Source organism: Terrapene carolina, unplaced genomic scaffold (genome assembly GCF_002925995.2).
Source record: "Terrapene carolina triunguis isolate 2854851 unplaced genomic scaffold, T_m_triunguis-2.0 Scaffold247, whole genome shotgun sequence".
NCBI lineage: Eukaryota > Metazoa > Chordata > Testudines > Emydidae > Terrapene > Terrapene triunguis.
The window spans coordinates 3,647,877-3,660,442 of record NW_020664598.1 but is presented as its reverse complement, the minus strand read 5'-3'; the positions used below and the strand labels follow the sequence as shown (position 1 = coordinate 3,660,442).

Below are 12,566 nucleotides of genomic sequence, written 5' to 3'. Positions count from 1 at the left end.
CCCCCTCCCCCCCCCCGTTTACATGAATTCATATGGGGAAATTGGATTCGCTTAACATCGTTTCGCTTAACATCGTTTCGCTTAAAGTCACATTTTTCAGGAACATAACAACGTTAAGCGAGGAGTTACTGTACCTGACACATAACGGATTTCCCATCCTAAAAGAAAAAATCCTGCAAGGGCCTGAATACTGGCTAACCGCTTGGGCCAAAGGGGAAATCCTATTTAAATACTGAAGCTCTGGGACATCCTATTGTTAGCCGCAAACCACAATGAAAATTGTCCGTAAGTTCCTAGCCTTTATTTTCTGTCTCTTAACCAGTTCCTGATCCATGATCATGGTTTGTATCTCAATTGCCTACTTTATTTTCTTAATAACCTCATGTTACGGACTCTCTCAGAAGCTTTCAGACAAATCCAAATAAACTCTTTATTTGCCAGTTCTCCTTTATCCGCTTGCTAATCAAACTCTGGCTCCTCACTGATTCACCAGTGGGCTCAGAGCTGCCAAGGCTGCTTTCCCACGCTGGCCTGGCTCTATGAAGAGAAATGATGCTTGTTCTGCACGGATCTTTCTGTAGCAAGGATAAAAGATCAGACGCAAGTACTGAGTGAGCAGACAGAGGTAGATGAAAGGGGGGGGGCAGCTGGAGATGTTTCCTGGGTCTTTTTGGCAACAAGGATAATTACTAGGATTTGGAGATACGAGGAAGCTAGTAAAGGGAGATGGAGGATGGGAGTAATATAGTTTTCTCTCCTGAAGAGAAAATTGTCTTGATGCTCTAGAGTTTAATTATTTCAGAAGCTGAAGAGCTAGGAATTTCTGCTTGGGTATGTGCCTGCACATGCTGGAGTGTATGTTTCCCATTAATTTGTAATCCTACATGGGGAGCAGCTGCTTTGGAGTAAGTCCTTTTGTTCTTTGGCATCTATATAATTTCTCCATAGTATTTGTACGTAGTCACGGATGTGCTCCAGCGCCTCAGTGCAATGCAGCCACATATTGGCCGTGTACATTGGATGTGCCTTGACAAACCCATCCCTCAAACTGGCTGGCACTATCCATGAGGTTCTATGGCTTGTGTCCCATGCACATTGGCACGGCCTTCAGTGCCAAGGCCAGTCCCCAAGGCTGGGTGCTGCATGTTCAGTCGCTGTGGAATTCACTCCTTGCTGCAGAATCTAAGCTGAAATTGAAAAATGTCTTAAGTCTCATGGTTGCGAGGAAAAGCTTAAAAATTGGAATGGTACGTAACATGCTGCCTGCCTGAGTGTGCAGCCGGCCTGGTCCGATAGCTCTGAGTGGTGTCAACTGTGCCATTCGTTAATTCTGAAACCTGCTGATGACAATTTGTGTGAGACCAACGTGAAGCTGAATTCAATATCAAAATAAACAGCACAGGGGAGATTGTATTGACTGGATTATTCATGTTCATCTTTAATTCAGTAAAAACCTACATTTGTAAAATGTACCTGAAGCTGCCACAGAAGAGTGCTACATAAACCTGCAGTAGAGCACATGGGGCCTTCCACCAAGGGAAAGCTCTAGGATCTTGTTAGATGATGCATAACAGGCACCGTGGGCAGGACAGCTAAAGGAAATCAGGTACCGCAGACACAGTGAAGCATGATGAAGATACAATTTCTACATTCATAGCCACCCCTTCACTCTTATAGTAAACTAGAGCAACTGGGAAATTGGCTTCAGATGAGGACTGCCGAACTGAGCGGGATGGTAGGTTTGACTGTTTCCAGCCCAGGATGCTGGATATCTGTGCATGGCTGGATGACAGAAATGTGCTGCTCTCTGGCCAGAGGGAAACAGCCCTGTGGAATGTCACTGTGAGCCCTGGTGCCAGCTTGGTCTGTGGGTATGTCTCATCCCACTGGACTGGCGGTAGAAAAGCAGAACTGCGAAGGGCAACTTGTACCATGTGATCGGTCTGCTCACCATTTAAAAAGGATCTAATTCCCCTAAGGTATTTTATCTGCAACCAAGTGCTCTTACTAACCAGCAGCAGTGGCAATTTCCCCCCAAACCCCATCATTCATACAGCTGATGGCCCAGCTAGTGGGTTGATGAGGGAGAAATCTAAAAAGCTGCCCTCTGAGAGAGGTAGACATTAGTGGGTAGTTGCAGGGGCTCAGAGCAGGCAACCACCATCAACAACACCCAGACATCACCCTTTATGACTCCAACCCTGTTTAGGGAGGAGGTGTTGTAAAAGCTCAGCAGCTAACCTCACACTGTGGGGCCATGACACACTGCATGCAGCAACTTCTTGTGCTCCTAGCCAAGAGAGCTCTGATCTAAGATGTGAACTGCAACAAAAGCAAACCGCAGTTCTAGCTTCAATACAAGCATCACCGACAGCAACTGTGGCATTAAAGACAACCCTAGCTGCTCTTTCTTTAGCTATTTTAATAGTCCCTTCTGTCTCACTTGTGGGATGCTCTTTCCCCTGTAATCTTTAGAATCTAGCCAATACCAGTCTGAGCCCCAGCACGTTGTCACATTCTTCATTTGGCAAACCGTGATGATTTTACCATGTTTTCTCCCCTCCTGCTGCACGCCAATGCTTGCTCTCAGACCAGTTGTGGTCAGACAGCATTGCTTTCCTCTCTGCAGAGTGCATGATAGCTTCTGGCCTGGAGCCCTACAACACACTGTGATGTGTAGGTTCTACAGCAAATTCATGTATTTATGGTTTGGATTCATCAGCAATGGGATTTAAGATCAGATGGTGAATCAGCAGCAGGGTCCAGGGGTCTGCAAAGAGGCCAGCGTTTGTGCTCAAGGCAACTCGACATTGTCATCTTTAATTCAAGCACTGCTTTTTAAGAGAAGTTGTTACGAGGTCCAGTGTCAGGCCCCAGGCACAGGAGATAGACAGAGGGAGAGATGTGAGTCCTGAGACGAAAGAACTGGTGGAGGACTCCAAAAAAGCTGACAGTATTTTTAATGAATGTAAAATGTAGGAGTTCAGATTGTCGTCCACCCCCTTTGTGTGTCTTTTAGCCAGCATGTCAGAACAACATCTTAATATTCACAGTGACAGCTCCAGCAAAATCAAAACACAAAGTCAGTCCCAGACTTCCCTTCCCAGAAGAGCTTACAGACCACTCTAAGCCGCATGCATCAGGGTGAAATCGAAGCTTTGGATATATGCGTCTAGTCAGTCTCCTCTCAGACAAGGGATACACCTGTTACTAAACAGCATCCAATCCTATTGTCCTCTGGGTCTAAAAAAACAACTTGGAATGTTCATGATTCAGGGAAAGTACTGGCTGCTCTTGAGAATCAGTACCTTAAACAGAATCCACCCAGCTCTTATGCATGACCACACCCAACAGATGGCGAAGAACATGCTGTTCTGTGGCAACTCCCTGCATCCTTTCCATGCTCCCCGTTTCAGGCCTCTTGTGGGCATCACAACTCATCCAGTCCATTGAACTTACTTAAGATCCCTTCCCCTCAAATGAATTTAGTGCTGATAAAATGTGTCCGATTGATAGGCCTTCAGACTGGCATTTATTTTAGCCCCAGGATTAGTGATACGTGGGCAGCAACAACATAAGTTTGCCCCCATCCTAGCAACATGGCTCAGGTCTAAGTTACAGGTCAGCCACATTGAGGTGGAAAGATGAGCTGTTCTAATGGCTCAAATCAAGGCCTGATCTCCTGGCTGAGACTGCTAATAAAAGGGAAGATTGAAGTCAGCCATGGTGCTGTCTTGTGAGACATAGATATCTGTCCCCTTGGAACTGGACTAGGAGTGGGTGTGTCCCCCCCAACTCTGTAACTGGGCAGCCATAATTTGGTAACAACTTTATCTATATATTTATTTTTAACAAACCCATTGCTGTGGTCTCTGAGCACAAAGTTTTAGTGATTCCTTGAGGTGGGATCACATTGGAAGCAGCAACCTTGTGGTGAAAAGCTTTGTATCCCAGTCCCACACTGAGACTCTTTCCCCTTTGACAGCAGGCCCCCGTGGGAGTTGAGGGTGAAGGCCCAGACTCTGATTTATTTTTTTCCCCTCTTCCTGGTTCCACCTACTCCAACCAATGCTCAGTGAGCTCTGCTGAATTTCCATCTTCATTTCCCGTGAGTGCAGGAAGTCAGTCTCTCCCGCCATTTGAACAAGTCTACTCACCCTGTGCAACTAGATACTGTGACCATGTACAATGGTGCCTAGTACAAGCAGATCTGTACACAAAGGCGTGTCTGAGAGCTGTCCCTGCCTGAATGCACCTGGGTGCGGCTGGTGGCCAGGGGCACGCTGGTAAGTGCCAACCACTCTGAGCTTGGGATGCTTTGAGGAAGGCTGCGTGTTCAAAAGAGGGACATGCCACACAAGGCCAGCACATTCATTAAACCATCCCATCTAGAGCAGGATGATAAGAGGGGCCCTTTGCTCCAAAAGTCAGGAGCTCCAGCATTCAATTGTCCTCCTAGGTGCCTCAGAAGAAGGTGATGATGGCAGCACTGGAGGGGATAGTCTGAGAGTTGAGTGCTACACTGGGGAGAGGGTCCAGCAGGAACAGGGTATCTGGCAGTGGCAGCAATGTTTATAATCTAGGCGATGCGCTCCAGCTGCCCCTCCCCTGGGGCCTCTCCTGTTGACCAGGGGAATGATCTGAAATCCCGTTACCTCTTCTCCATCTTCTGCATCTGTAGACTGAGTGAGGTGAAGCTGGCCAGGAGGTCAGTGACCTCATCCACCTGCCGTAGAAACAATGCAGTTTGTTATCATAAGACAAGCAGAGGCTGCAAAGGAAGGAAGACTGAGCTTAATGTGGGATGTACCTCTTCCTTGCCTGGAAGGGCCCATGTGTGTAGATGAGTGTGGAAATTCAATGTTCTCAGTCCATCTGGTCTTTGACCTCTCTGCTGAGTCTGCCGTTAAGGGTACCCTGGGCACTGGCAATGCCTTCTGTGTTGTGAATATCTACCCACCAGAATACAGACATTCTTTTCACTACCCACTCCCACCAAATGAGTTACTACAACACCTAGCTACCGTGAATCTTTCCGTCATTACATCTGGGCTCTAATGTGAACCAGTGACATGGAGGGGAATGTGTCTGTATCCTGGTCCCAGTCTTGGATGTTACCCTGCTGAAGCTGTCTATTCTCTCTTGGATGTATGTGTGAAGCCAGCAACGCAGTATGGGAGTCACTCTGGCTGCCCCTCACCTGCTCCTTAGTACTGGTCATCTGTAACCTGGAGCAGAGATCATCCAACTGCTCCCGCTGCTCATGCTGCCCAAGGCGCTCCAGGTATTCCCGCAACATCTGGATAATCTGAAAGAGGCAGTGTGGTGAGATGCAAGAGCAGGACAGCTGTAACCAAGGCAGGGCACTGGTGGTACAAGGACAGAGGGACAACCGCAGCAGGCAAGCTATTAGCAGTACTGCCACAAGCACAGTGTCACTTCTGAGGTCTGGAGGTAGGCACCCACACAGGAGATCAGAGCCATGCTCCAAAACAGCTGGACAGAGCCATGCTCCAAAACAGCTGGACAGTGCCATTTGTAGAGGCGCAGTCCAATGTGTCACCAGAAGACAGGCCATATATTAATCAGATGCTGAGTTTTTTCAGAGGGGCTGGTCATTCAATTGATTCCTATCCATGGCTATTAGAACATAGTGATGAGACCAAAAGACCAAAGTCCTCAAAGGACCAGCCTCACAATCAGTAGTTCCCTGGGTAAAAAATTCTTATTGCTTTCTCCCCCTCAGGTCTGCGTTACTCAAATCTCCTCCCTTTCCTCTCCTCTGTTCCCTGACTTGTGAACCTGGACAGGTGGGGGTTCAGGGCCTGCCAACCAGTACTCCAGGAAAGTGCATGGCTGTTCCTATTAGTAGCTAGCCTCGCCTAATGCTTGCACTGGGAGAACATAAGGGGATTTCTAAGGGGTCCCTCCTATAGCCATTTCTTAGTTCTCACTAACTGCCATTCAGTGCATTCTAGGACCCACAAGCCCTGGAGAGATCCTGCAACAATTCCAAGTGGTGTTTAGGGAGATGCTCTCCAGAGGCAGAGAGAGGTGGGTTATCAGAGTCTGGGAGGGAGAAGGTCAGGAGTCCTGGAATTGCCAGCACGCTGGAGCAGCTGAGGTACTCAAGCGAGGCACTTAAAGCAGTTACTAAACCCCAAGAGTCCTACAGAGTGCACTGAAGAAAGGCAGTGCTTGGAGAGCAGATGCACACAGTATCAGGGAGCATGAACGTTTCTCACCTGCTTCACTTCAAGGCGCACGGCCTCCAGGCTCTGAGAGAGCCCTTCCTGCAGGATGTTCAGCTTGGACTTGGCGAGGTGCAGAGGAGTTCTCCCGGCTCGATCCAAGGCATCGACTCTGGCTCCTGAAAGGTGCACATGCATGGGGAGAGAGAGGTTGGTTTAAAAGTGGCAGCGGTCCCGGGGGAAGGTCAAAGAGGTGGTGGTGGTAGCTTTATAATTTGTAAAGAGGAAATGTTACCTCCGCGCAGCAGCAGGGTGATGACAGGAACATGGTTCGTGCAGGCAGCTGGGAAGGGAAAACACGAGACACACGACTCAGAGTAGAGCTACAGTCCAGGGAAGGGGATCCTGCAAGGACTAAGTCCCCTGGGCACCACAGCACAGGCAACCAGCTCCCTACAGGGTTCTTTGTCAGAGGGTAGGGCAGCACTCCCCTTTGAAGCCTGCTCAACGATCAGGGTTTACAGCCTCTGCCAGCAAGCTGGATAGTGTCTGAAACAGGCCTCTTGTTTCTCAGGGCCAGCAGGAGGAAGGAGATGTACTTCCTTCAGCTCTGACCCTTAAGCCTTCAATTAAAGAACAAAGCTGATGGAACCCAAAGAGTCCAGGACAGGGATTGGTTGCCACAATACAGAGGAGGAAAGAAAGGAAGGAAACTAATGGGGATCTTCACAACTCTGGGCACAAAGATCATCAGGTTACAGAAGCCCTGATTTCAAGCTCCTGGCACTTACCCAAGTGTAATGCAGTGTTCCCCAGTCCATCTCTCTGGTTCGGGTCTGCCCCATGGTCCAAAAGCAACTGCACTAGAAACAATTAAATGGGCCCATTTCAGTCTCTTCCCTTTGCCCAGCAGGTCTAAGAGGGAAGAGCCAGCATTGCCCGCACTGAACGGTTTAGAGGATCTTGAGAGGCAGCACGTGCGCATGCCAGGGATTGACGGGGAAATGCTGCTTTTAGCAAGGTGCGCAATTAAAGAAACGCACAGATTCCTCCAAAACCCCTCCCACAAGGAAATCGGATCATGGAACAACCCCTTCCAACTCACCGATGCGATCATTGCCATTGCAGGAGGCAAAGTGCAGGGCCGTACGGCCTTTGTCATCTGCAGCACAGGGGTCAACCCCATCTTCTAAGAGTTGCTGCACTGACATTGCCGAGAAAGAGAGAAGGAGAGACCGTGTTAATCGGGAGGGAAAACTGATCCATAGAGCAGCTATGAGACATGCAACCAGATGAGTGCTAGAGCCCAGATATGGGAATGAGAGAGACTGATGATGGAAAGGGATCCCCTTGTCCCACCTTACTTGTTCCTCTCTGCTCCCATCCATCCAACTACCCCTTTAACGCCAATGGAAGGGAGACCCTGGTGCAACTTAGACTGCCTCCGTTCCTCAGCAGAGAAGGAAATGTTTCTTTATATGGAGAATGAGTAACAAGTACAACTCACAGTCATGGGATATTATTGGAGCAAAGAGAATTCATGGATTCCAAGGCCCAAAGGGACCACTGTGGTCATCTACTCTGACCTCCTGTATAACACAGGCTATAGAGCATATTTTTTTTTTTAGAATCCACCCTCGATTTAAAAATGGTCAGTGATGGAGAATCCACCATGACCCTTGGTAAATTGTTCCAGTGGTTAATTACCCCCACTGTTCAATATTGACATCTTATTTCCAGTCTGAATTTGTCTAGCTTCCACTTCCACCCACTGGACTGTGTTATGCCTTTGTGTGCTAGAGTGAAGAGCCCATTATCAAACATTTGTTCCACATGTAGATACTTATGGACTGTAATCAAATCACTGCTTAACCGTCTCTTTGTTAAACTATCTAGATTCAGCTTTTTGAATCTATCACTGTAAAGCATCTTTTCTAATCCCTTAAGCATTCTCATGGCTCTTCTTCAAGGTCAGTGACCTTTGTATGACTAAGAGTAGCAGTGAAATGAGCGAGGTTAAGATTACAAGAGTTACCAATCCTCATTCTTTGGGGTATAAATTAATCCCCAGCTCAGAAAGAAGCTCCCCTGCCATGGTTATTCAATTAGGGGGCTTTAAGTCTTTCTCTGAAGCATTCATTACTGGCCAGTGTTGGAGGCAGGACACTGGAGTGATCCAGCTATTGGCCTGTTCTAGTGTGGCGGTTCCGACGTTACCTTCCTCCTGGGTTCTAGGGTTGGACCCATTATTACAACTGGGATTCCTTCCCCTGCCCCTCCTGGATTATTTCTAAACTTGGTGGGGGGAAATGGTTTGGGGTTAAAATTGGAAGTAACACCTGAAAAGATGACTGTGCCTTTAGAACAGGTGCAATTCTGCTGTCTTAGCCAGGGGACAAGGAGAAAGACTGACAGGCCAACTAGGAGGAAACATTAATGTAAAGTCCCACCTAATCATCTCCCAAGACCAGCAGGAAACAATTTAACCTTTCTCACTCTGACAATGTGTTGAGATGAGTGAAGATTTGGTGCAATGACAGAAAAGATCAAAGATTATTTCCAAGCTGATGAGTAACTGATTCAATAGCAATCACTTCACTGGCACGACAAGATATAAAACATTGCAAGATTTAATACACAAGGGATCTGCATATAGATTTAGAACACGTTTTGCAACTATAATATAGTGGGACACATGGCTTTTAATACAAAAGGGTCATACTGTATAAGTCATTTCTGACTCAGTACCTCAAGCCGAGACATGTTCATTAGCGCTCTGCAGCAACAGATTTCAAAGCCCTTCACAAAAATGAGCAAGTGTCATCTCCCTCCCTTACAGATGGGAAAATGGGCACTCAGTGACTTGCCTAAAGTCATAGAGTGAGTCAATACTCAATATTGTTGTTTTGTTCTCCCCCATCTGTCTGTATCCACGGGTTGTCTCTTGTCTTATACTTAGATTGTAATCTCTTTTTGGGCAGGGATCATCTTTATGTTCTGTGTACAGCACCTAGCACAATGGGGTCCTGGTCTGTGACTGGGATGCCTAGGTGATATGGTCATACAAATAACAGTAGCAGAGGCAGGAATAGAAACTGCGTTGCCCGAGTCTTGTTCTCCTATTTGGTGTGCCATGCTGCCTGACAACAGACTAGGACCGTTTGTGCAACAGTCACTTGTCTTTCTTTCAAAAAGAGCTTTGCTCTCCTGTCACTCTGCAGCAGGACATGTTACTATTGTTGATACCTTGGCTGAAGCCTCTATCACATATATAAAAAACCATGAACTGGAGAGGGTAGAAATGCTAGACTGAACTTTACACCCAGCCCTGTCCTAGCAGAACAAAACTATTTCTGCATGTGCAATGTCTGAACTGCTGGTTCTACAAACCACCTGCATTTCCCTTTCCTCCCCTACAAAGCCAATTGCAAAACTGAAAGGTTCTGAGTTGACCTGGCTGGTGCAGGCTCACCTGTTTCTAAGTCGTTAGCATTGGCGGATTCTCTCAATCGTTTCAGAGCTGTGGAAAAGAGAGAGGGTTACTGCAAAGAGCATAGAGAACGGGGTAGTTCCATTATTAGAACCCTCTCTTCAGGTCAAGTCCCAAATTCAGGAGCTAAACCACACTGGAAGGATTGGCTTGTCCCTAAAGGAAGGGATATGTGAGATCAAGGCCCCAGGTAGCAGGAGACTTCATGCTTTTCTTCTAAAGGTGGTCATTAGCTTTTCCTGCCAGACAGCACTTCCCAAGGAAGCCTCTTTGTAGTGTAACACCAACAGATCCTGGTCCTCAACCTGGGACCCCTGGAGCCAAGTGCATGAGCCTCTACTGCATGAGCTAAAAGCCATTTGGCTGTTAGCTAAGGCTGTAGAGCAGACTCATTAACCTCTCTAAGTGGTCTTGGTGCCACTAGATGGGGCAGAAAACCACACCCAGGAGGTGAGTGGGTTACAGTAGCTCAAATTTGAAAGTGAATGAGAACCTTTTCCCAACTCCCGCATGCAGCTACTCTTAGGCCTGGTCTACACTGGGGGGAGGAATTGATCTAACTTACGCAACTTCAGCTACCTGAATAACATAGCTGAAGTCGACGTACTTAGATCTACTTACCGTGGTGTCTTCACTGCGGTAAGTCAATGGCTGACGCTCTCCCGTTGACTCCGCCTACGCCTCTTGCCGTGGTGGAGTCCAAGGGAGAGCGCTCGGTGGTCAATTTATCGCGTCTAGTCTAGACACGATAAATCGACACCCGCTGGATCGCTGGCTGTTGATCCAGTGGGTAATGTAGACAAGCCCTTAGATTCAGCCATCTCCTCTCTATTCCACCAACAAAGGGTGTATGGATTCTAATAAAACATCTTTATTGGAATGGTAGGTTATACAAGGGCTTCCACCTCAACTCGGAGAACTTGGTTATGTGTCTGTACCTGGTTACCCATCTCATGTCCCATTGCCAGCATTGACTCAGCGTCAGGTTGCTGCAATGTCATGCTATTCCTACCATCCTTTTTACCTTCCCAAAGCATTTCAGAGTGTTTCTTCCTTATATATTAATGGAAAGTATTGTGCTCTTTTGTATTCTTAGCAGCAGAGTGGGAAATGGCTCTTGATGGGGTTTGAGTGGCAGCAACTGAGTGACCTGTATTCCTCTTTGGTGGTTGCCATCCTGTGCACCAGAATAAGTCTCCAGCCCTTATGGTTGCAAAGGGCACGCTGTAAACGAAATATATGCCAGGACATCTGTCAGAGCCTACAACCAGCTTGACCCAACAGTTTGGCAGAGTTTTAGTTCTAAAGCCTAGTGATATGACTTATGCTAGCCATTTCATTGCTAATCAATTGTTTAGCGCAGCTCGATTTACCTGTGAATGGACTCTCATTATGATGTATTAGAGGACAGAGCTGGGGCCTGACTGGAGGAGAGTACCACCATTTATTGTTTTCCAATCAGACATATGGTCTTCAGGGGGACAGGGCAGGGGCCCAGGCTGGAGCAGAGTCCTAGATTGCATTGCCTGCTCCCCTGCACCAGCTGGGCCCAGCAAGTCGCCTCCAACCGAGGGGAAGAATTCGCAGAGTGGGGCCCCCCGCTTCTCCCCTTGGCCGGGAGGGGAGGGGGCTCCCTCCTTGCGCTCGAGCCTCATGCCAGCAGGGGGCTGCGGCCGAGGGCCCCTCCCTTGCGGGGATTGCGCCCATCTCCCCGCCCCGCGCTCGCCCCTCACCGTGGATCTCTTTGCCCGTGGGCCCCAGGGCGCGGTGCAGCCGGGCGGCCCTGCGCTGGCGGCGGGCGGGGATCTTGCCCGCCGGCGGGTCGCGCTGCCACAGGACGTGCAGGTAGCCGAGCGAGGCCGGGCCCAGCGCCTCCGGCGGGCCTCGCAGCGCGGCCCCGAACTCCGCCAGCGCGAACCCGCCCCCCGGGGGCCTCGGCTCCTCGTCCGAGGCCGCCACGGCCCCGCCAGCGCCAGCGCCAGCGCCATCCATCCCCGCCGCCCCCGCGCGGCCTCCCGGCTTCCGAGGGCCGGGCCCAGACGCGCTGACAGAGGGCGGGGACAACCTAGTAACTATAGTAACGAGGGCGGGGAGTCAGAGGCGTGACTGCCTTCCCCAATCACAGAATCCGGCCCCACCAGCCAATCAGAAAGGGGGGAACGGGGGCGGGGGGGAAGGAGGGAAGCGCCGGGGAAGGAAATGAATGACAGGCAACTGCTTCATCCAAATGGAGGAGAATGTCCAGGCAGCAGCCAATGACAGAAAGTCTGAGGATGACAGATCGGTATTTCACCCAATGAAAGATCTAGCCATTCCGACCAGCAGTCAATCAGAGAAGGGGTGAGGCCGGAGAAGTAAATAAGGCTTTATTTGGGTTTGGAAAGAGGAAGGGGGGGTAACTCCTCAAGCACTCACCCCCCCGCCCGCCCCGTCACCCCAACCTGCCCCGTCAAACCCACTCACCCCCCCACCAAGCCCCACCCCCTAGTCCAGTTGGACTCTATCTAGCTGTAGCCAAGCTCTAAGCCCGCCCCCTCCCGAGCGCAGCCTAAGCCCCGCCCCGCCTCTTCCGGTTCTCTGCAGGAAGCGGCCGCGTGCCCGGTCGGAGCCTTTTCCCTGCTGCGCCGCCGCCGCCGCGTGCCGAATCCCCCGCCCGCACCATGGCCTACCCGGCCGAGGACTACGACACTGAGGTACCCGGCCCCTCCCCCCCCGGGGGCCCGGCCAGCCGCGGCTCCAGGAGCCCGCATGGCGGCCCGGCCCGGCAGCGCGGAGAGGCCGGGCGGGGGGGTCTGACTCCCGGCCAGAAGCTGGTTGAGGGGCCCGGGGAAGGGCCTGGCTTCCCCGCCTGGCCCGGGCCCGTGGGGGAGGCCCAGGCCCGCCCG

General features: G+C 50.0%; 1 protein-coding gene across 1 annotated transcript; it reads right to left on the bottom strand.

Moving 5' to 3' along the window:
• Positions 1 to 2,943: 2,943 nt before the first annotated feature.
• On the bottom strand, positions 2,944 to 11,673 carry ANKRD54 (ankyrin repeat domain 54). The gene is made up of 8 exons (XM_024200101.3): positions 11,415 to 11,673; positions 9,664 to 9,711; positions 7,297 to 7,395; positions 6,983 to 7,054; positions 6,487 to 6,534; positions 6,246 to 6,370; positions 5,201 to 5,308; positions 2,944 to 4,726 (listed from the first exon to the last, which is right to left on the bottom strand). Exons 1-8 carry the CDS (start codon positions 11,671 to 11,673, stop codon positions 4,652 to 4,654), a joined length of 834 nt encoding a protein of 277 aa, XP_024055869.2. The 3' UTR covers positions 2,944 to 4,651.
• Between the last annotated feature and the right edge of the window lie 893 nt (positions 11,674 to 12,566).

What these genes read in the sequence shown, in the direction of transcription:
- ANKRD54 (XM_024200101.3), bottom strand. Translation starts at nt 11,673, where the DNA reads ATGGATGGCGCTGGCGCTGGCGCTGGCGGGGCCGTGGCGGCCTCGGAC. An exon ending in CACGGGCAAAGAGATCCACG is followed by an intron (nt 9,712 to 11,414) that starts GTGAGGGGCGAG and finishes TCTTTTCCACAG; the next exon opens with CTCTGAAACGATTGAGAGAA. An exon ending in TGACCAGTACTAAGGAGCAG is followed by an intron (nt 4,727 to 5,200) that starts GTGAGGGGCAGC and finishes TTTCTACGGCAG; the next exon opens with GTGGATGAGGTCACTGACCT.